Source organism: Apus apus, chromosome 19, assembly GCF_020740795.1.
Source record: "Apus apus isolate bApuApu2 chromosome 19, bApuApu2.pri.cur, whole genome shotgun sequence".
NCBI classification, from domain to species: domain Eukaryota; kingdom Metazoa; phylum Chordata; class Aves; order Apodiformes; family Apodidae; genus Apus; species Apus apus.
The window spans coordinates 7,105,113-7,126,556 of NC_067300.1; the positions used below are offsets into that span (position 1 = coordinate 7,105,113).

Sequence of the window (21,444 nt, forward strand, 5' to 3'; positions counted from 1 at the left end):
GAGCAGTACTGATGGCATGAAGGGCACTGCTTCGAAACCCACAGGACAAACTGGGAGGGTGAAAGAAAGAAAACATCCTAAGTGCAGAGAGTAAGGTTGATGCAAGAAAGGAAGCAACAACTACTGCTTTTAATACAGTTTATTGATTCTATGATTCTATGAGTTGACCCTCTGATGTGATCAAAATCCTTCTACCTTAAGCACATCTCACTCTAGAAGGTCTTTTCAATCTGGAAATGCAGTTGTTCAGCCAGAGGGAAAGAGAACAAGAGGGGAAAAAAAAAACCCCACAATCAGATAAACTTCCAAACTCCAGAACAAGCCAGATGCCTTCATTTTTGTACCCATCCTGATAGTTTCAATAACATACGTAGTGTTAACCCTTATCATTCTGAGTAATTCTGCTGATGCCAATAAGCCTACTTGTATGAAAGTCTTTCATGGTCTTGTCTTTCCATTCACAAATAAAAAATGCTTTTCCAATCAGTCTCCAACCTAAATAACTGTGTGATGCTGCTGCAACAAGGCAACCCACATGCCCTCCATGGGGACAGACTGTGAAAGCTCAGTTTTGGCATCAGTGAATGAATGTTGCAGAAGGGAACAATTCATGGGAATAAAGCTGAGTTGTGGTCACCAACTTCCGTGCCACCACCAACACTAGAAGAGGAAATTCAGAAGTGACACATGATATCTTAATGGCCTTTTGGACAGGGATATGTTTAAAAAGTTTACCAGAGTATGCCTGGAGGACTTCTAATGCCACAAGTAGTTCCTAAGTGAGATTTAAATTAACTACTGAACACTGCTAGAAAATGTGTAGAGAGCTTAGCAGAGTCAGGTTTCATCCATTATCTCCTCAGTAAATTCAGCTTCAAGAATTAATGACCTATGGGCATTGTGTGCTCACCAAACCCTTGTCAGCTGTTAAACTGCTGCTTTTCTGCAAAATCAGGCCAGCAGCTCAAAAGGTTTTAGGAAGAACAATTTACAGGCAGCCCTGGTTAGTAATTTGGGGCTAGTTGCATAAAAGGATTAGAGTCCCAAGTCCCATCTAGCTCCAACTTTAGAAGTCTTAAATCCCAGTCCATGAAGTCCAAACCACCCTGTCATCTTCCATCTCATCTGGGAAGTGCCTCAACTCTTCCGCTGCTTCCACTTTTTGGCAATACTGCTTTGCAGGCACCCCAAGTTCTGCTCTGCAGCTCACAGCCACCCTGAACTCCCTTGCTGAGAAGCATCCTGGAAACTTGCTGATGTCAAAAATGACATTTCCCATTTTTCAGGGATGTGTCCTCACCACTGAACAGTTTATTCCAGAATACTGAGAAGCTCAGTCCCTCCCATGAAGGTTTTCCATTTTCTATGATCACACATTTCAGGGATGAGAGAGAACCTGTATATTCCCTCAGCAAGTATGACTATGGCCCAGTGGGCAGAGCTCTCAAACAGAAGTGAAAAAACATGGATTGCAGACCCTGCTCTGATGACTGTTTATGTATTTCATTCAACAACTGCTTCCTGCAGAAAGACTTGAGACTTAATAGCTTAAACACTCTCCGGGCACGGGGCAGGGATGGGTTTGACGAAGAGTTCAAGGCTGAGAATGACAACTGGAAACACAAATCCTTCCGCTGAGCAGTACATCAAGAAATGCAGATCCAGCCACTGGATACTATTTGGGACACAGCCCTTTCTTTTTCTGGCAACTTCCCTGCTAGCTCTTTGGGTGACAATCCCATATGAGCACTTTTTATGAATCCCTTTCTGAGGTCCAAAGGCACCACACAAGTGTGGGTACGTGCACACAAACAGGCACATGGGAAGCCTGCACACCCCACACGGGACTGCAGGTTCTGCTACAGAGCTCAGATCCAGAAATGCCAGTTGTTGTGATGAGGCTGAAGTTTCTGGTGTTCAGTGCTTGACTCACTGAGGGCTGAGAACAGCAGCAATAAATCTAGGAAGGAGTAATAACCTGGTAGGGCGGATGGATGGGTATTAATGTCTGCATCTAAGAAGACTAATGGTATTTAGGTCTTTCACCAAACGTTTTAGTGTGTCCCGAAAGCTAAAGTAAACAGGCAGTGTCACCCCTCTGGGTTGGCAGAGAGGACCTGAAATAATCTCTCATTTCATTTCTCAGCAGAGATGAATTTGCCCCAGCCTGACCCTGGTGAGACAACAGCTTGGTAACTGTGGGAGCTGCCAAAGCAGCAGGACCTCTTGATTCACCCATTTCCCTTTGGATATTAGAGAAACTTCACATTCAGGCAAAACAGCATCTCCTCTCCACATACAGATATTTTTGCATGATTTCTGAAGTTTTCCCTTAAATAATCATCACAAATGGATCATGTACAACAGGCAGCTAACCCAGAAAGGGTTACAGTGAGTTGTAAAGAATACATCTGATTACAAAAGCTGGAACAGTCCCTTTTTTTCCTGTGTTTTGGCAGTGAAAAACATACCATAACTTTGCATATAGTGTTGAAGGAGCCCACTGTTCCTACAATATGCCCTATGGTAAGTATCAAAGACAGAATCCAGGGTACAAAAGGAGGCTCTGAAAAAAAACTCCCTCTATGTTGCCCACATCCAGGCATAAAGGGGAGGAGGAGAAGATGCCTGAATGGGTTGAGCATAACCTTCAGGCTACACCTAGTGATTTTGCATTAGTTTTTGGCATTGCTATTTCTGCTCTACACTGATTATCTACTTCAAGTTTATAAAAATAGCATCATAAGTACCTAAGAGGGAGGAAAGGATGATATTTGGTTTATCATCTGACAGAAAAATCTCCTGTTTGTCAAGTGATGTCTGTATTCCAGTCAGAGGACCTGGTGACAATCCAGGCATATTCTCCTCTCCACTCCCTCCCCACAAAGCTAACGAGCTGCCTACATCAATATAATTGATGAGTTGGATGGTAGCTATTAAAATACATCAGGAATGAGCCAGAACTCAACAATATTTCACAGTATTAAAATGTATACAGCTTAAATAATCGTGTACAGTAATAAAAATTATTGCAAGTGTTTTGTTTCCCAATAAAAAAATCCCAATCTGTACATAAAAAAAGGTTTCACATGTCCAGCATGCCTTATCAGCAAATCCTCTTGTTTTGTAGAGGAAAGAGAGAAAAGCAAAAACTTCAGCTATTATGAGCATGACAATATATATTTGCTATAGAACAGCCTTTTGAAAAGGGCTCTTAATTTTCTAACTTATTTATGATGTGGTCACACATCTCAAGATACCATCCTGAAGGATCGTTGGACTTAAAAAGCCTTCAAGAATACTTCCAGATCTATTTTATAATTTTTTTTTTTAGTAGCAGTCAGGAATACAAGGTGCTCAGCTACCTAGGAAGTATATCCACAGCCTCCTGAGGAAAAAAAACCCTACAGCCTAGGAAATAAAAACCTCATCTTCCACCTGATGGTGCAGAATAGAGGTAGGAAGCCACACAGCAACTTCTCTGGGTGTTAAGCACATCACACAGGACAAGATAACTGTATCTTGCTGACCCTCTCAATAACACCACAACAATCCTCAACAGAGATAATCTGAAAAAGCTTGCATACTGGATGAGACTTTCAACAACAACTGGGAAAGATTTTGCATCTCAACTGTTCTTAACTTTTGGCTTAGATTTATACTTGAAAACTGACTGCAACGGTACTGTTACAGAGACAGTCTCTGTTCTACATCATCAGGTCATAACAGCAGAGGAGATAACACTTTGATAGGTTTGTGCTGGGAAAAAGTGGTGACCTCAGCTCTTGGATGACTTGAACATTGGTACGTTGGGTCTGAGGAGCAGTGTGCTGGAATCAGCAGCTGCTTGAAAGCATCTGTTTGACTCTCCCTGCTGATGTCATCAGAGATTGAGCACATCTCTGGACCAGGCTCAAGGATTTGCTTGTCAGGGTTTTGGGTTTTTTCAGTGGATCACACCCCAAAACCAGGCAGTTATTTGGAAACTGTAAGCATAACCATAGGGTGTGCATGTGGGGAGGATATGTCAGGCCATAAACTACATTCCATAATGAGATATTTAAATGCTTATGGAAGGAGGTCTCATCAGGCTCTCCAAAGGGAAATACATGCCTTGCTTGCTCTTATTTTATACTACACAGATCAGTTTATAACTAACCACAAAGTCACCCTGAGGATCCTTGAAAAAATCTGCAGAATTCTGCAGAGGACAAAGTCATGCACCAAAAGCAGCACTGTGAATGTTGATAAACTGAGCACCAGCAAGCAAGAAACCAGCAACACTAACAGAACATGTCCTTCGTCTGCTTACTTTGTTCGCTGACTTCTCTGGTGTTTTCACTGTCAGGTCAGCTTGCTTTCCTTTCTTTGAAGGGGTTCTCTTTATTTTTGGTGAATGAAACTTGCCCTTCAACTTCATAGTGAACGAGGAGAGATGGGAACGCTCAGAATCTAGAAAGACACAGAAACGTGTTACTGGATTAGGGTTAATTGGTTGAAAGCAGGGAAGTTGTGTTACAGCATTATCTGGAAGACCAGCCTACGAAACAGAATTGCAGCCATGTATATTTATTGAGTAGAACAGGATAAAAAAAAAACAAAACTGTGGCTCTCTATTATGTTTCCAACTGCAATATCACCATCATTTCCTGCTTCCCCTCGGAGGCAGCAACACTGCAGAGCAAAGGCAGGAACAGCGGGACTGCTGCTGCCTTGGAGAGAAAAGGAAAAACACCTCTCTTAAAAGCACTTATCTCCAGCAGATGCCAAAGTACTTTACAAAGGAGGTAATCATCGTCCCTCTTTTGCAGATGAGCAACTGAGTCAAGGGGAGAAAGTGACTTGTTCACAGAGCAGAGCTCGTGTCTGTATCTTGGCTGGGGCTCAGGAGTCACCATGGGCTGCAGGGAGGTTTCTGCTGGGTAGCCAGGACTGGTGGCTGCTTCAGGAAAGGAGAACACAGTCTGATGGAATGCCCTTCCCCAGCTGCTGATCCCTATACCTCTACCCCATTGGTATCACCACTTCTGAGTGTGGCTCCATGGATAATCTGAAAAACATGCCAGCCCTTGCCATTTGCAACGGGTTTCCCTTCAAATGTACCAGACAAACCAGAGAACAGAGGATTCAGTGCTGAGGTATCCATAAAGAAGTTTAATCACAGAACTGCTCAAGCCTTTGAAAAATTTTGTTTTCATGTTTTTTTGTTTTTTTAATACCTAAGAGCAGAAGTCTCAAATGTTTGCAGTCATGCCATATGCAGACTTACCATTGAAATATATTTTTATCTGATTTGCCATGAAGCTAAATAAAACTAAGCTGCCTTGTAGAGAGCAATTCAGAATGTATTTTGAGCAAAGAGCACTTTAATAAATGAAGGTCTGAATTGCTCTCTAGTGACCCAGATAATTCAGCAGAAGATACCAAACTCCTCTTTAACTACATTATCAAAAAAAAAGCAAGCAGTTTTGCTGCATGTTTCATTTTTCTTTTAGATTATTTGGGAATTGCCTGCCCTGGCTGTAATGAGTCAAAACAACCCAGTCCCACACACGCAGCACTGCACCACCTTGTTAGCATGCAGACTGCAAACAGAAAAGGCTGCTGAGTCAAATCTAGCACCCAGAAGCTAAATACCACACTGCAGCACAAACACTGCTCCTCACACTCAGAAATTACCTAACCACAGCTCAAGGGAAGGAACCTGTGCTTGCCTCCCCGTGAGGGCTGGCTCCCTTCGAACTTGGTTTCCTGGTAGTGTGTTAAGACCTTGCTATTAACACCTTCCCCAGAGCCAAAACTCTGGTTAGTTATGTCCTCCAGATCAAAATTTTGTAGGCATTCTATTAATGGAAGCTGCATCAGCCTCGATGCTAATCTAGTCTGGCTGCAGACCTGTTCTCCACTTACAGGAGGTCAATGTTTTTCCAAGTGTGCCTTGTATCATAAAGTCCTGTTTAAAGCACTGAGGAGGGAGGCACTAAAACCTTGGTCACTGCAGATAAATCCAGACATATCAGCTGGCCTCTGAAGAATCACTTACAGCAGCTGGCACCCTAACTTAGCAGCAATTCACGTCATTGCTTTACATCCACAAGGGGATCTCCAAACTGTTAAAACCCCTCCGGCTCCACAGGGTGCTGAAGGTCACCACTGAAAACAGTTCCTGGCTGCTGTAATAATGCTCTTGTAGTCCTCTCAAAAAAATAAGTGGTATTTATTTCATACACCATATGAGGATTTCTATACATGCACGCACATGCACACCTGCCAAGAGAAGTCATGGCTCTGAATTTATTATTTTCAAGAACTGGCAAACAATTACAATAATTAATCTCCAGGGAAATAATGGTAGCAGCAACAAATTGCGTCTGGCTCCTCCATGGGCTGCAGTGAGATCCAAACTGCTAGTCTGAGTGAAAAAATGTTCAGTACCTACAAAACCCTTGGTTGCTTATGGTGAAAATTTTGCCTTGTAGGGAGACAAGCAATTTTGCAGGGAGAAAGGTTTCACAAGACTACTATTTCCTTTCCTCTTTCCCACCAGACATCTCTACCCGCCTTTATGGGGAAAGCGCATGAACAGCTGAACCAATGTCCATGTGTACATCGTCTGAAACCTCCAAAAGGAGATATCCTGGCAGCAGAGAAAGTTTCTCTTCTGCTGATAACAGATCCCCTTCACTACCACCAGCAGCCTAATCCCTGCCCTTCGGTCTCTTTACCCTTCTGTCACATCAAACACTGAATGATTTGCGTGCCACGCTCCAAGGGGACACAGACCTACAGAACAAGGACAAAGCAAGTGGCTGGAGCAGAACAGGAACTTCTTAAAATATTACTAGAAGTAAACCAGCTGACAATATGTAAAATTAATGTTATTGTTTGAACCACTCTACTAAGACCTACTTTGAAGATCACAAATTAATGCAGCTTTTTACTACCATGTCTATCTACAATAAGCATGTTCCAGATCTCATCTGCTGATACGTTTCTGATGCTTTTGCAGTTAAACAAATGAGTCACAAACCAATATTCTCTTACACTCAATTACACTTAGCACTTAAAGGAGTGCTTTTCTTGTTCCAAGCACATTACAAACACATCTTTCTCATCCTAAAACAGTTAGGTCTTAACCTTACTCTGCAGATGGAAAGCAGGCACGAAGGTGATGCAACTTGTCTAAGAGCAGAGGGTGTCAGTGACTCCAGCATCTCCATCAAATCGCAGCCTCTCGTCCCTCTTCCCATATTCATGGGTCAAGTGGTGCAGCTACTGTGATTATATTCAGTGAATGCCAACAAACATTATTTGGCATGATGGGCTTTACAATTTTCAAGCAGATACATCATTCAAGCATTATAAACAGAGTTTGCATTTTAACCTATCTACATGAAGGGGTATAAAAGAGAAGTTACTCTTAAATAGGAAGGTATTCTAGCTCCAAGGTGTAAGTTACCTAAGCTTTTACAAATTAAGATGAAACTATCCTGTGAAAAGCACAGATGAGCAAAAGTTCCTAGACTGGTTACCATAGCACTGGTCTGCTCTGAGAAAGTAACTTTCTTTACACTATATCCTAATTTAAATATCTAACATGTTCTATGTTTGTCCAGTTAAAAGGTTTAAGCAGCACAGCATGCCTTTACAGATGAAATAATTTGATAACGTACAGAGAGATGCAGAAAACAAAGCCATGGCAGTGCTCAAACTACATCTTCTGTCCCTCTGCTCCTTCCTGCCTCTCTACAGTAACCAAATCCCTTAATGCAGCATTGAGGTTGCTCCTCAGCTTGGTAGTCTGCCCACTGGAAATTGTTCTATCATATTACCCTCACCTCTTATTGATGAATAACAAGCAGTGTTTAACTGGAGTCTCAGCATTGGCTTTCTCAACTTCTCCTTCCCCTTTCTGGAGCACAGGAGGAGAGTACCTTGTACTCACTTCTACACAGGGTCCAAATATTTTTTTTTTATACAGACATTCAAAACCCGCCTGGACATGTTCCTGTGTGATGTACTCTAGGTGACCCTACTCTGGCAGGGGGGTTGGACTGGATGGTCTTTTGAGGTCCCTTCCAACCCCTAGGATTCTGTGATATATAAATGGGAAAAGACAAACTTGATGGACTGATTTCAAATGGAAAAACAAAAATATCAAAGTGTTTCTGTCTCAAAAGAACCACTGACTTTCCATTCCTTCACATTTAATCTCTCTGGATGCTCTGCTGCTGCACACAACTGGAAATAAAAATCCCTTCAAAATTACTTCAATGTGGATTTGAGTTTCTTGATTTCTGACTGGAAGTTTTAATACATCAGTCATTGCTAATTCCATCCCCCTGTTAATGAGGCTCCTGCTCTGTTGTGCTTGAACACGCTCCAGCTGTTGAGTCACAGACCTCGCTCAGCTCTCAGGCTCGTCTCTCCTCCGGCCGGCACGCGTCTGGGGTCTGACCACACACACACCAGAAAGCTCAGAAAGCTCACGTTATGTGCCTGCTCCAAGCAGACTCCCCCTGCCCTGCTGTGGCTGGAGAGTGGTTTTGGCACTCCTGGAGTGTACCCCCTGGCCGGGGAGGCGATGGCCAGCCGGGAGCCACGTTGTTCCCCCCTCAGCTCACCAGGTCCAGCAGAGCAGTGCTGCCTGCCAGTTTGCTGATAGAAAGCTAAACCTGCTGAGGAAAGAACTGCAGATTTTAAATGACAGCAGATTAAGAGGCACAAGGGAAGGCAGATAAATCAGCTTATGTGCTTGTGGGCGAAGAAACTAGGCTGCTTAGGAGAAAGCTGGCAAGTCAAAGCCCAACATCCACCACTGCCCTCGAAGAACGGTCACTTTCCACTTGGGGTTCAAATGAACACCAGAAATGAAGTCGAAACACGCACACGCTGGTGAATTCCACCAATCTAACCCAACAGCAAATTATTTACTTCAGAGTCATAATGAAAGTTCAGCCTTTTGCTGAGTTCAGTCACAGCAGACTTTCCCACTGCTAGGTCCTCCTTGTTGGCCACCTCCCACACTGGCCACGTGCAACCATCACATGGGGGCTTCAGAGGTGGGAAATAACCCCAGGCTGCTTCTGGACCTCCTGGTTGATTTTGTCTCTAGGGCACAGCTCCAGTGACAGGGATGAGCAATTTAACTGTTTAACTTGTTTGCTAAAATCCAAGCACTAGACAAATTGAAAATAGACTTTTTAATTAAAAAAAACAACCAACTTTAGAATACAGTAGATTTTCTTTCCTTCACCTGAAAACCTAAACCCTAAACTCTCCATCTTCTCTCACCCTGTGTGTGTTCACACACCAAAACTCTGCAGCTTTAGAGGAGACAAAGCCTTCAAAAAGGGTTATAGTACATTTTCCAGCTTGAACTGACTCTTGCGGCTCGTTAGAGAGAACGAAGTGGAGTCTAAAAATCTTATGCCACAAATCGTTCCCTTTTTAAAGGCCACTTGGGTCTCTGCTGGATGCAGATATTTAAAAGCTATCAGATTAAAAATAACAGCGGACATTTCTCCCCATGTCATAATGAAGCTATTGTGCACATTTTTAATCAACTGCTCCTGCCATTTATGCCACGAGTCCTTTGAAGGCTGAGGTGACTTACGTAATGAGTTACACAACGATGCCCATTAAAATGGCATTTGTTCCCTTGGGCTCAGCTCCATCATTTGTGGAAGACAAAAGGCAAGTTGCAAGGCTTCAGCTAAACCCTAGCTGACAGGGACTTTTAAGAGTTCTGAAGCAAAAGGAAAAAAATAATGAGGTAAGTTCAAAACAACCTTTCTGCTGAGGATGTCTGCTTGGTGCAGCAATGAGGATACTGGGCTGGGGCTTCAGCTCTGACTTCTCTAGACCCTTCTGCTCTCAGGAACACAGGAGAACAGATCATTCAGGATGGACAGATGGGCACGAAACCTTCCCATGGTAATCACAAAAACTACTGCAAAGCATCTTTCAAGATTTTATATAAATATTACTACAACCCCAACCACCTTCCTTCCACTCTCCTTTCATCTTAAGGCAAGAGCCTTACTTACTTGTAAGTACACAGTTCTGTGGGGCCTTTGCCCTGGCTAAAGCTTTTGGGCTCTTTTGCATTGCAAACATTAAAATAGCAGTGACTGACAGAAAACAAAAAAGCTTTGCAGAGACATTGCTCTAACCTGAAACTCAAACAGCCTCTCCCAACAGCCAAGCTGCTCTGCAGAAGAGCTGGCAGAGCTGATGCAGGAGGCGTGATGTGAAGCCCACCAGCGGGCTGTGGGCAACAGAAAGCCACAGCAGGGGCACTTTTAAGAATGATTTTTAGTATTTTGTGGTGGAGGGCATCTCTTGTCTTGATTGCAACAAAACATTACAGCCTGCCAGTCTGTAGGTTTGGGGGTGGAGAAAAAGCACTAGGCTTTCAAGGGTGGAAGAAACAGATGAGGAGAACCCCAGATGGGTTCTCAGCCCTTTCACACCTGCAAGGACAATCAGCTCTCCAACTAGGCAGCAAACAGCTTGCTCTACACTTCACGCCCTCTTTCTCCAGAAGTCCTGGGGATGTTTAGAAGCCTAAAAATGCTGATATGCAGCACTTCTGTAATGCTGTATGTTCTCAAAAGGATGAACTGGGATCCTGAATACGGAAAAGACAGAATGTGACAGAACAGAATTAAAATACCCCTTTTAAATGTGTAAGGACATCACTGCCGCATCACAGGCACACTGCAGAAGCCTCAGACCTACCACTTCCATCTCAGTGAGTTTACTTTTCTCAACTATGCCATTACCCCCAGAGACTGAAGCAAAGAGAATTTATTCAGAAACAAAAAAAGACCCAGTAGGAGATCCAGAAAGGAAAAAAAGGGAGGGTCCGGTGTCAATCAGGAAGTTTGCCCACCCTAACCTTTGTACCTTAGGTGGAGCTGTTTGTAAGCTGCTCCAGGTCCCTCTCCAGGGAATCCAATTGCTAGGCGAGCTGCCAGGTTTTGGAGGAAAGCAGTGGAGGAAGGGCAGCTCGAGAATCAAACAATCGTTCTTGAGCACTAAGGAAACTTTTCCTTTAACATCACGTCACCTTTGAAGCAGCCAGCTTCTGGGAGCGGAAAGACCGACTGCCCTTTTCTTTTTGGCACCATCACAGTGAATGAGCATCAACCAGCGAGCATTAATGATGTGCAATGACAGCACGCAAACTTCTATGGAAAAGGGAGGCTCAGTTCCCTCTCAGCTGGCCAGGCAATGCTCACTGACTCACAGGCTTCATTATTTTTTATGCCGCCCTCTGGGGCCTCCAGAGGAAGCAAAACATTTTCATTTGTCAGAGAGCACATTTCTGTTTTGATCTTTTTTTTTTTTTTTCTTCTTCTTCTTTCTCAGCAACCATGAATGAGGCATCTCCAGCTGCAGCAACCCCATGCGGAGAGAGCTCACAGTGTCTGCAAGGGAACTGGGAAGCACACAGGGCAACTTATCAATTCAGCCACGTCTCCCGACTGCTGTGAAAAGGACTGGGTCAGTCAACAACATTAATTTTACGGTGCGTTAGTGCTACAGCATTTCTTGCTTCCAGCTTCATGTTTGGAAGCAAATCTTCAGGTTGCAAGGAAGAGAAGATGCAGCACACTAAGCAGCAAGTTCAGAGCAGCTGACCAGGTTACCTCCTAGTCCTCTTTTAGCCTGAAGTATTTCAGAAGAGAGAAATCTCCTTGCATGCAGACGCATAAACCAAGAATCCTTTAGCTGCTTAAAACTGCAGCAATGCCACCCAACTGATTTACAGGGGAAAAAAAAAAAAGAGAAAAAAAAGAAAAAAAGGTACAATTACTTGAACAAGGAGGGATTTAAGGGAGTAGAATGTTGCTACCCAAGTTCAGTTTCCTCCAGCACACCAAAGCAGGCTTTGAGACTTCTTAGTGAAAAAGATACTGTAATTTATTGATAAGCAGCAGACAGGACTTCTGCTCTATCTGAAAGAAAGCTGCTCCAGCAGATTGGTCCCTGTATCAACTCACAAGCAGAAATGTTTCCATTTACCAAATCTCTAGCTTTGTATGGCATCTGGTGAGTCTCTGGTAATTTCCCATTTAAGTACTGATTTTGCACAGCCCTGCAAGCCTGAGAGAACTAATGGGATTACAACACTGGTAACATGACTCGTAACTCCCCCTGTGCCAGCAACACTAAAACAACAAGAGAGTCAAGTAGCCTCCTACATCAACATGACCGCTGTGGTCCATGCTCACCCTGCTCTACACATAAAAACCACCAAGGTTGTTAACTAAACATTTAACTTGAAAAGGAAAAAAATGATCCAGCTACAAGGCATAGCCTCTGCATCACTTCAGCAAACAGCTCTGAATGCAGCAATTGCAACGGTTGCGAGGGAACCTCTTGAATTCCTCTGTTCACCAAACATGACTTAATATGGGGTCTGTGGGCACCCCCGCTTGTTTAATGGCTTGATGAGGATCTAGTCATGACAGTGATTCAGACATCTAAAAATAAAGCCCGGCAGGCACAAGTATGCATGCGCACCACCTGAGTCACTCCAGGCTGCAGGGAGCACCAGAGCCAAAGCTAATTCATTCCCTTCACGCTGCTGCCACGGCTGGGCAAAAAGCCCCGTCATTGGGCTTCACTTAAACTCTTTCTCCCCTCCTCTCATTTCACTTGAGCACATTTAGGCTCCTTCTACGTTTTAAAACCTTTGTGAGGCTTGGGTTACAGCAGTACGGCTGTGAGTTTTGAAACTCAGACCTGAAAGATTATAACCTGATGTTGCTGGAGCTGTTTATCCATCTCCAAGGTGACAGAATGTCGTCACTCGCACTCTGCAGGGCAGCAAGCAGAAAAAAACACTACTTCAGATGCTTTGGGGAAAAGCCTAATTGCTCACAACCTGTCCACAGGTTCAACAGCTGAAAAACAAGGTTGTAAATGAATGTCTTGACTTTGCATCTGCTCCACAGCATCAGTTTTGAATGGGAAAAACTCAGCCCTCTTCCATCCTTGGAGAGCAACCTCAGCTCTCATTCATTAGGCGATGGAAAAAAAAAGTAAGCTGGCTTGGATCTCCCTGACACAATTTCCAGTTGCTTTGGACATTACTAATTATAGTCATCTTTATTTTTGACCTCTGATTACAGACTCTTTGCACATTCAGCTTGAATTGCAAACCTATCCCCTCTTTTCTAGTAGGCTTGGGAGGAACCTTATACCCTGCCCAAAAGCCACCGCCCACACTCATCTGAGCTGAGCACAAGAAGTAAGATCAAAACATGGAAAGTATTTGCTTAAACATGCTCGATTTTATTTCCTTCTTTAGCAAGTGCCATAGATTAAGGGCAACAGTCCAGGTGAGCGTGTGATGTAAGCTCTTTTTCATGCTTGTTAAGAGATGAGCTAACTGCTCTGCGAGGAAGCCTCATTTCTCACTGTTCTGACTAGCACTGTGTCCTCGGGGCTCAGATGCTGAAAAGCAGATACTCAGTTTGGTAAGATTAAACATGTCTGCACAACTCCAGTGCACCATGCTGGGGGCTCCCATCTCTGCAAGAGAAAGAAAAATGAATGTCAGGAGCCAGGCCAGCACTATCTCCTGGAGAAGCACTGCAATACCAGTGTAAACTCCCCTACTCTTGCTTACTCACTGAACCAAGGTATGGCAGGAGGGCTGTGCAAATCACCACACTTTGAGGTTCTGCTCCAGTGTTGCCCCAAAGGGCCTGCTCTCTTATCTCCACAGACACAGACAAGCATGTGTGCACAGTGATACAGAGGCACTGCAGGTGTGAAATTTCTGATGTGATCAGGCCAGAAGCTGCTGTTACATTATTATTGTGCTGCTTCTATCAAGGGTTAAGGAGCTGCAGGCCATATCCTCATCTCCACACTCTATACCTGATATAATCTGCAACCAAACCACCAGTTTTATTGCCTGCCTACAGGCAGTAGGAAATTTTAGTCTTCTGTAAGCACAATTTGAAACATCAGTGCCTCCAGCAAGGGGAAACCGAGATGTTAATTGAACTGAACAGCCAAGGAGGAAAAGGAAATACTACCCCTCGTCTTTGTTAGCTGTAGGATTAGCACATCCCTGGATCATCATGGTAGGAAACACCAGGTAGTTCATGGAGTCTAACTGGAACATGTATTTGCCCTCTGCTGCACATACACATTAAAAGTTACTTTAGCAGTAAACAATTACTTATGACAGCTCTCTATTTTATCCTATCTCCTCATGCCTGAATTAAAACCACCTGGTTAGGTTGCTCTTACAGGTTTCAGTGAGAACACACAATGATACAAATACCCACAAATCATGACTTAAAAGCAAACAAAATATTTAAAAAGAGATCTTTAAAAAGAGAACAGAGCAATACACTTCTACAGGAGCAAATCTGTTCAAACACCACCAGAAGCATGAAGGGAATCTGAAGGAGTCCGTGCTGTCTAACACAACCAAGACTATTAAAGACTTGAGGCTTTAGTAGCATGGAAACAGCCACTAGAATTTTACATGTTAATTTAATGCTGAAGAAAAAGCAGCTATTCCCTTGCTATTTTGGGATATTATGTAACCTAATGTAGTGACAAGTTTGGAAATGCACTAAAGGGGATAGCTGAGCCTGATGTCTTTGGAGCCTAATTCTTTGCTGGTGTTATTTCTCATACCACCCAGGCTATTTGTATTTAAACAGATACTGTTATCTTTTATGGGAATCATCAATAGTGGGCCCTACTAAGAATCAGTTTCTATTTTTAACGAGTTTCCAGTTTACTGATACAGGAAGCTGGCCTGCATTTCAAGAAGAAACAGCTTCAATGCAAACATAAAACAACGGGCAATGGCTAAAGGGAACTGAGCTGAGACTATTCTACCAAAGTTGAACCTTATCTCAATATCTCTTCACGAACCTGTTGAAACAATTCTTTTATCACCAAACAAATCTCGGTGAATTAACAGATACTTGAGTGAGGTTGTTACTAACAGCCCATTCCTTATCCTATCCCATCCCATGCAGAGCATGGCATCAAGTTTCAAAAAAGTGAGATTTTGCCCAAGAGTCACACCTGCCAGGGAGGCACAGGATGCCACTTGAATGCATCCAAAGACCACAATCCACTCCATGAAAAAAAGCAGGTTTTAAACCCCAGATTCTGCAGCAGAGAGACATTAGGATTCTATAGATAAGAAATAATTTTGTACGGTATTTATATTTAATCTGCTTTTGACAAAGCAGCAAAACCACAACTGCCAAAGCTATTTAAGTCTCTGCAACACACTGTGGGATTGCGTGGTGATCCTGCCATCCAGCCCTGAAAGGTAAATCGATACTAATTTCAGTTAGTGGTACACTAAGCAATACTTTGGGAGCTTAGGAGGTCCCTTTGGAAAACAGCAACTAGTCTGCAACAAGAAACAACAGCTCCACGAGGCCACTGGACGTGTGGTGCTGGGTCTGGCAGCCCGGGAGGCTGCGGGTCAGGCTCTGCATCTGGGGTCAGGCTGAGCCTGCTGCTTTGTCAAAGCTTCAGTGTGATTAACTTTATGCTCTTTCACTGTGAAAAACATTCAGTAACCTACTGCTTTCTGCAGTGGATTTATTATGTCGTAGCAGGTGGGGTAAGAAAGACATCAAGACATGTTTGTAAAAATGTGGTGGCGTTATTAGAAGGATAAATAACCTCCCAGACCTCCTGTGCTTAACAGTATTATTATATTAATTATTATTAATGGTAGTGCACCAACACCCTGCACAAGCTTCAACCCTGTTGGAATTTGATTCTTCAACTGGGTTCCAGCCAATCAGTCAAATAAATTACACTGTAGTAAAGCAACAAGAAACACTGTAAGCAATCTTCCAACTAATAAACAACCACCTACGATGCTGCAAACACAGAACTGACTTTGTACGTATGATCCATGCTTATTAATATTATTTTGCAGTATAACAAGCATCTAGTACGAAGCTTCGTGGCAGTACAGTAAGAAATTATAGTTTTGTAATTGCTATCTGAAAAATACTAATTCCTAAGAGAGTATGTGTGAGAAGCTGCAGTAACAAATCAGAAAGGGGCAGACTGGTGGCCCCACAGAGCTTTCTATTTTCTCTGCTTTTACCTGAAAACTAGAGAGTGGGGGTGGGAGGAAAAATAAGGAGGAGAAAGAGGAGATGGGGGTGCTGCATGGCAGAAATATCTGTGGATTGTGGGACAAGCCTGAGGGGAGCTGAACACTGCAGGCATTGACTGCAGGACCTCAGCAAACATCTGCTCCCCACAAGGACCACGCTCCCTGCACATCACAAGTAGATTTCCGATCTGAGCTTGGACTTCATTTAGTTTAGCATGTGTTTCAAGGAAATTTTCCTTTCTCACCTATTTACAAAGTTACACAACAAAATCAATTTGCCTCCCTCCCCAGACAAACAAATTTCACCTTTTTTTCTCCTCTGTGTACTCATGAACTGTACCCTGAAGCTCAGCAAATAAACTCTCAGTTGCATCCACTTCTAAACTGCTGATTTCTGTAGAAGAATGACAGATGGAAGAGATCTCTCCTGCTTCATTTTTGGCAGCTCTGCAGTCAGGCAAGTCTGAATACACTAAATGGGCCATCATTCTTCATTAACCTGAAAACCAGCCATGTATCTATTGCAAGGAGTGCAAAACTGCAAGATGCCTCAAACAAACCTTGGAAAAGGCAACTCATTTGGGAAAAGCTGCTTCATTAAAATGTGTTGAAATCCCAAGTTCCTTCACAGAAGGCTCCTAGAATCTCTATGACTTCAAGCAATACCAAGGATGGGGACAAGCTGGAAAGGGTCTAGAGAAGGGCCACAAGAAGATGGAGAATCCCTATTTACAAGGAGTCACATGGAAAACACAAGGGGTGATGGGCACAAGCTGCTCCTGGGGACATTCCAATTGGACAAAAGAGATAAATTTTTCCCCAGGAGGACAATCAAATACTGGAATAGTCTCCCAGGGGAAGTGGTAGATTCCCCCACAATGGACAGTTTTAAGTCTCAGCTTGACAGGGTGCTGAGCCATCTTATATAAACTATAGTAGAACATAGAAAGGTTGGACCAGATGATCCTTGAGGTCCCTTCCAGCCTGGCATTCTATGATTCTATGATTTCTGTGTCTATCCTGATATTAAACAAGAGCCATAGGTACAAAACATCCGTAACAGCTTGACTGCTTCCATTTATTAAAAAACACTACTCTATATAGCAGTTACATTGTTAAATTATGAAACTGAACTCATTCCTGTTGAAACTGAAAGATGCCCCTCACAAAAGACACTTTCAACCAAAGATTCAAATCACTTATAAAAGAAAATTAGAATATAAAATACTTCAAGCACAGTCAAGTTAATTTGCCATTTGTTGGCAGAGAACAGAGCAGGTAAAGAGCTGAGCTGGTTTCTGGCAGCTGTCTGTTTTTATGCTCTTAGAGAGATCTCCTGAAACTGTAACACACCAGTTAATTTATCATGATGAAACCTACCAACATTTGAAGTCACAAAACCAGTATGGCTCAGGCTTGATAAATGGGAGGGCTTTTCCAGCCAGGAAAGTTAATTCAAATCAAGGTGAAGGTTGGAAACTCAAGAATAATATTCCCAATTAACTTCCTAGATGGTTTTGTTTTGGAATAAGACTGTCCACTTGCAAATTAGAAGCCAAGTTGGCAATAAAGGGAAATATTTAGGGATAATTCTCATACATATGGGAACCTGTTTCTCAGATAAAGTTTAGCTTTGTCAAGCAGAAGCAGATGATGAACCTCCATGAGATTTTTCTTGTAGTCACCCTTTCTACAATCCAGGGGCCTGTTCTCAACATTGTTTGCTTATATTTCTTTTTTCCCAGTTAGCAGGAGTGGTTTTATTTTATCATTTTCATTTCTTTACAGGACACTCCCGTGGTACTATAAGGAATCAGGAAAGCAGAGGAACTAAACCTGTTCCTCCAACAACAAAACCCAACGTTTTCCATTGTGAAGCAGAAATTCCTGTTTCATGCTCTCCTGTTAAGACCTGGGTCTGCGTTTGCAAAACAGCCCAAAAAAGAAGTTCCAGTTCCATTGAAATACTTTGTCATTTACCCACCCAGTGCAGGGCAAGGCCACTGCAGACCTAGCAGCAAAGCTCTGGTCTTACACTTAGACAGTAGTCTAAAGAGAGACTAACCTAGTGCCAAACTGGCATCTGGTTTTTACCCAGGAATTTGCAGGATGTTTCTTTTGCCCCTTCAATGTCAAAACTGCTGCCTCTGGGCCTCTGCAATGACTTTGTAGTGGTTTTTCATTTTACATGGCCAGAAATTTATGGCACAAATGGACAAGAGGAGGGGATTCAGAGCAAGCAACACCTGCCATCAGTCACATGAAAAGCAGAACAGACACAAAAACATGTCACTATTGGCAGAGGACATACCTGGCTGATGGCAGCTCCATTCCTGATGTCACTGTGACTGGCATTAAAGGACAAATGGACTAACTGTGATCCTTAAGCCACATAATATTCCTATAATTGGCTTGAAATGCACTGCCAGTCAACAGGCAGCAGAGAGTAAACAGCACGGCAAAGCTGTCCAAGCAATAATCAGGCTACCGTGGGAGAAATGACCAATATTCACAGCAAATGACCCAGTATAACCAATCTCACCATCCCTAACAAGCTCTCCAGATGTAACAGTACAAATGTTTACAGTCACTTTCAACATTTCAAACCAAGAAAGCACTCTCTCATATTCTTAATTGCCTCCCACAGCAAGACAGACAGGGATTTGGAGTCTCCATAAATCCTTACCCGTAGCTAAATCACCCCATTAATTTTCTAACATTAAGTCTACCGGGTTTATTTTGTAAAATTGCTAGCCAAACCAGAGTCAAATAATGAGATGATCTATTCAGAAATAATATTTTGCTTGGAGGAAAAGAAGAAACACCGTTTTCATCCATAATACCCATAAATCACTTTATTTACGGGCTACAGCCTAGGGACTGAGGGCCAATCCAGTGATAGGATTTCCCTTCAATTTGCACCATGTCAGCATCTGCTCTCTTCGTGTGAAAACAAAAAGTTGCTCAAGGACATTACAGAACTTTCATACCCTGAACCACTCATATCCCAAAGAGCCTGCCTAGTTCTGTTAGTTATAAGCACACTACATTTTGCATTTCCTACCATTTTAGTATTGAATAAGCTTAGCTGAATATATGATTATACTGACTGGTAAGAGTAGCTCTTGTTAAACCTCAAATAAAAACCACTTATTTATCTCAAAAGTTGAAGTAAAATGCTCTAAGGCTTCTTTCAGAAAATGATCAGGCAGCAAAACAATGGGCATACAAGGTGAACACCAGTAAATACAGTCAAAGGTACACCCTGCTCTCCCTAGACATGTTCCTACTGTTCAAGTACATTGTGGCAGACACGGCTTGTTAAAGGATTTTCACACGCCTAAGGAGCCAAGTCTGGCAGTGATTTATGTATTATTATTTTTTTTAAAATTTAAATAAACATATTACTCCTAGGTATATACATAGTGCTTTTTAAGAAAAGCTCTGATTGTGCTGAATTGCTGCAGTAGGAAACAATTGTCTGTAAGGTAAAAGGTAACAGCCAAACATGAGAAAAATCACAACAGGAAGAAATGAAATTATATTCCAGATATGAGTGCAAAGGACACTGCTTTCAAAGCATGCCAGGGGCTATGCTGAGCCCACTTATTGCAGATAAGAATTCAGATTGAATTCTGGAGGTCTAATCTGAAATACAGAGAATCATAATACTCCTGGAGGGAAACAGCTCCAGACAGCATCAGGGTTACAGGAGGAGGCTTCTTCTACCAAATGACCATCACTCTTACTAGAATTCACATCTTCTGGTTGTGTATTAACACAATGATCTTGTATTATCTTAGCCTCAGTCTATCATTTTACCTCCACAGAAGCACAGACCAGAAAAGGAATTGCAGAGTTCAAGCCTGTTCTCTTGCCGGATCATAAAAATCACAGTGTAACTGTATCCCACAAAAGGTCACCCACTGGGACCTGATGCAAAACAAGGAAAAACAAAACAAGGAAACCAAACAAGGACACAAAACTAACATGGAAAATCCTTAAACAAAGCAGGAAAATCTTGGAAATCATTGGTCCATCCACTTAAGTGCTGTTAATTCATTATGGTCCTGATTCTTGCAGCTAGTTCTAAACTTTCAACCAAGTATGTAATTTTATTTTAAAAAAAACAACCCCCACTTGAATGTATCCAGAAGAGCAGAGACACACAACACTTCGCATGTTAAACACGCAGCCTTATAGTGGCTTAAATTTCACACGTGCCCACTATTTCAGTGGTAAATCTGTTCTGACATGGCTTATTGTTACAGGATCTAAAAAACACGGAGACACAGAGAGCCTCTAACATGCCAGTTTTGATAGCAAACAGGCTATCTACAGAGAGGCTCAACAGACAGAGTAGGAAGAAAGAGGCCGACCAGTCGTCAGTCAGACCCTTTCTAATCAGGTTGAAACGTGTTGCGGCGGAGAGGGGGGAGTTCAGTCTCTCCGAGCCACATTCCCATCCCTCATGCTGCTTTCTTAATTAGCAGCAAGTGGACAACAGCTGTCAGTAGCCTGGAGGCCAGAAAGTTATCAGCAAAAAAGGGGTAAGTGTTAAGGAGTGACTGGAGGGCAGCCACAGAACGGGGCTGTTAAATGCATGAGTGGTCAATACACGCAAGACATCCGGCCGAAATGGCACTCGGCCTCCTGGCCTCCTGCACTGGCACCAAGAGGATGCTCTTCCTGCTGACTTTAGTCTGGTTGTTTTAACATATGACTAATTACAATTCTTTTTTTCTCTTTTTTTTTTTTTAGTATTCCCACAACAGGAAAATTTAAACTGAGAATAGAAGGAAATGGGAAGGCCATCCTAATGTCTTGATGGAAATACACGGGGGTCAATTCAAAGGCACGGTGTAAAAAAGCCTTCAGGAGTGCTCCTGGGGTTTTAAGCATAAGAAGTTGAAACACAGGAGAGGGGAGAAAAGATGCTTTACTTGAACAGCAGAGGGAAACTCTAGCAGAAGATGCAAACTTAATCAGATACAACTAAAAGTAGTAACATCAAATAGAGTGAAAGAAGAAAAAACTCAAGTCATTATCATTTGTGTGTTAAATCTTATGAGCCCAAGTCACTGGTTATGTATGAGCTTATTGTGCCACTTAACAGACTCATGTGGAGCAAAAAGAAATTTCTGCTCTAAACAGGTGATGTCCTCTGGTCAAGCCATGTGCTTATCTGACAACACAAGTCTCTTGACTCTTTGGAAGACCAAGAAATAAAAGAATAGCTTCCCTGTCAGACACACTGATTGCAGTCATTTGTGGCAGTGGGAGAATTCAATGCAACTGCAAGCTATAAA

At 42.7% G+C, this 21,444-nt stretch overlaps 1 protein-coding gene across 1 annotated transcript in view; it reads right to left on the reverse strand.

Moving 5' to 3' along the window:
• RAPGEF1 (Rap guanine nucleotide exchange factor 1) overlaps positions 1-21,444 on the reverse strand; it is an 87,263-nt gene that overhangs the window by 49,159 nt on the left and 16,660 nt on the right. The window contains exon 2 of the mRNA XM_051636625.1: positions 4,313-4,452. Within this exon, the coding sequence (XP_051492585.1) occupies positions 4,313-4,452 (140 nt within the window). The remainder of the gene's footprint in view (positions 1-4,312; positions 4,453-21,444) is intronic.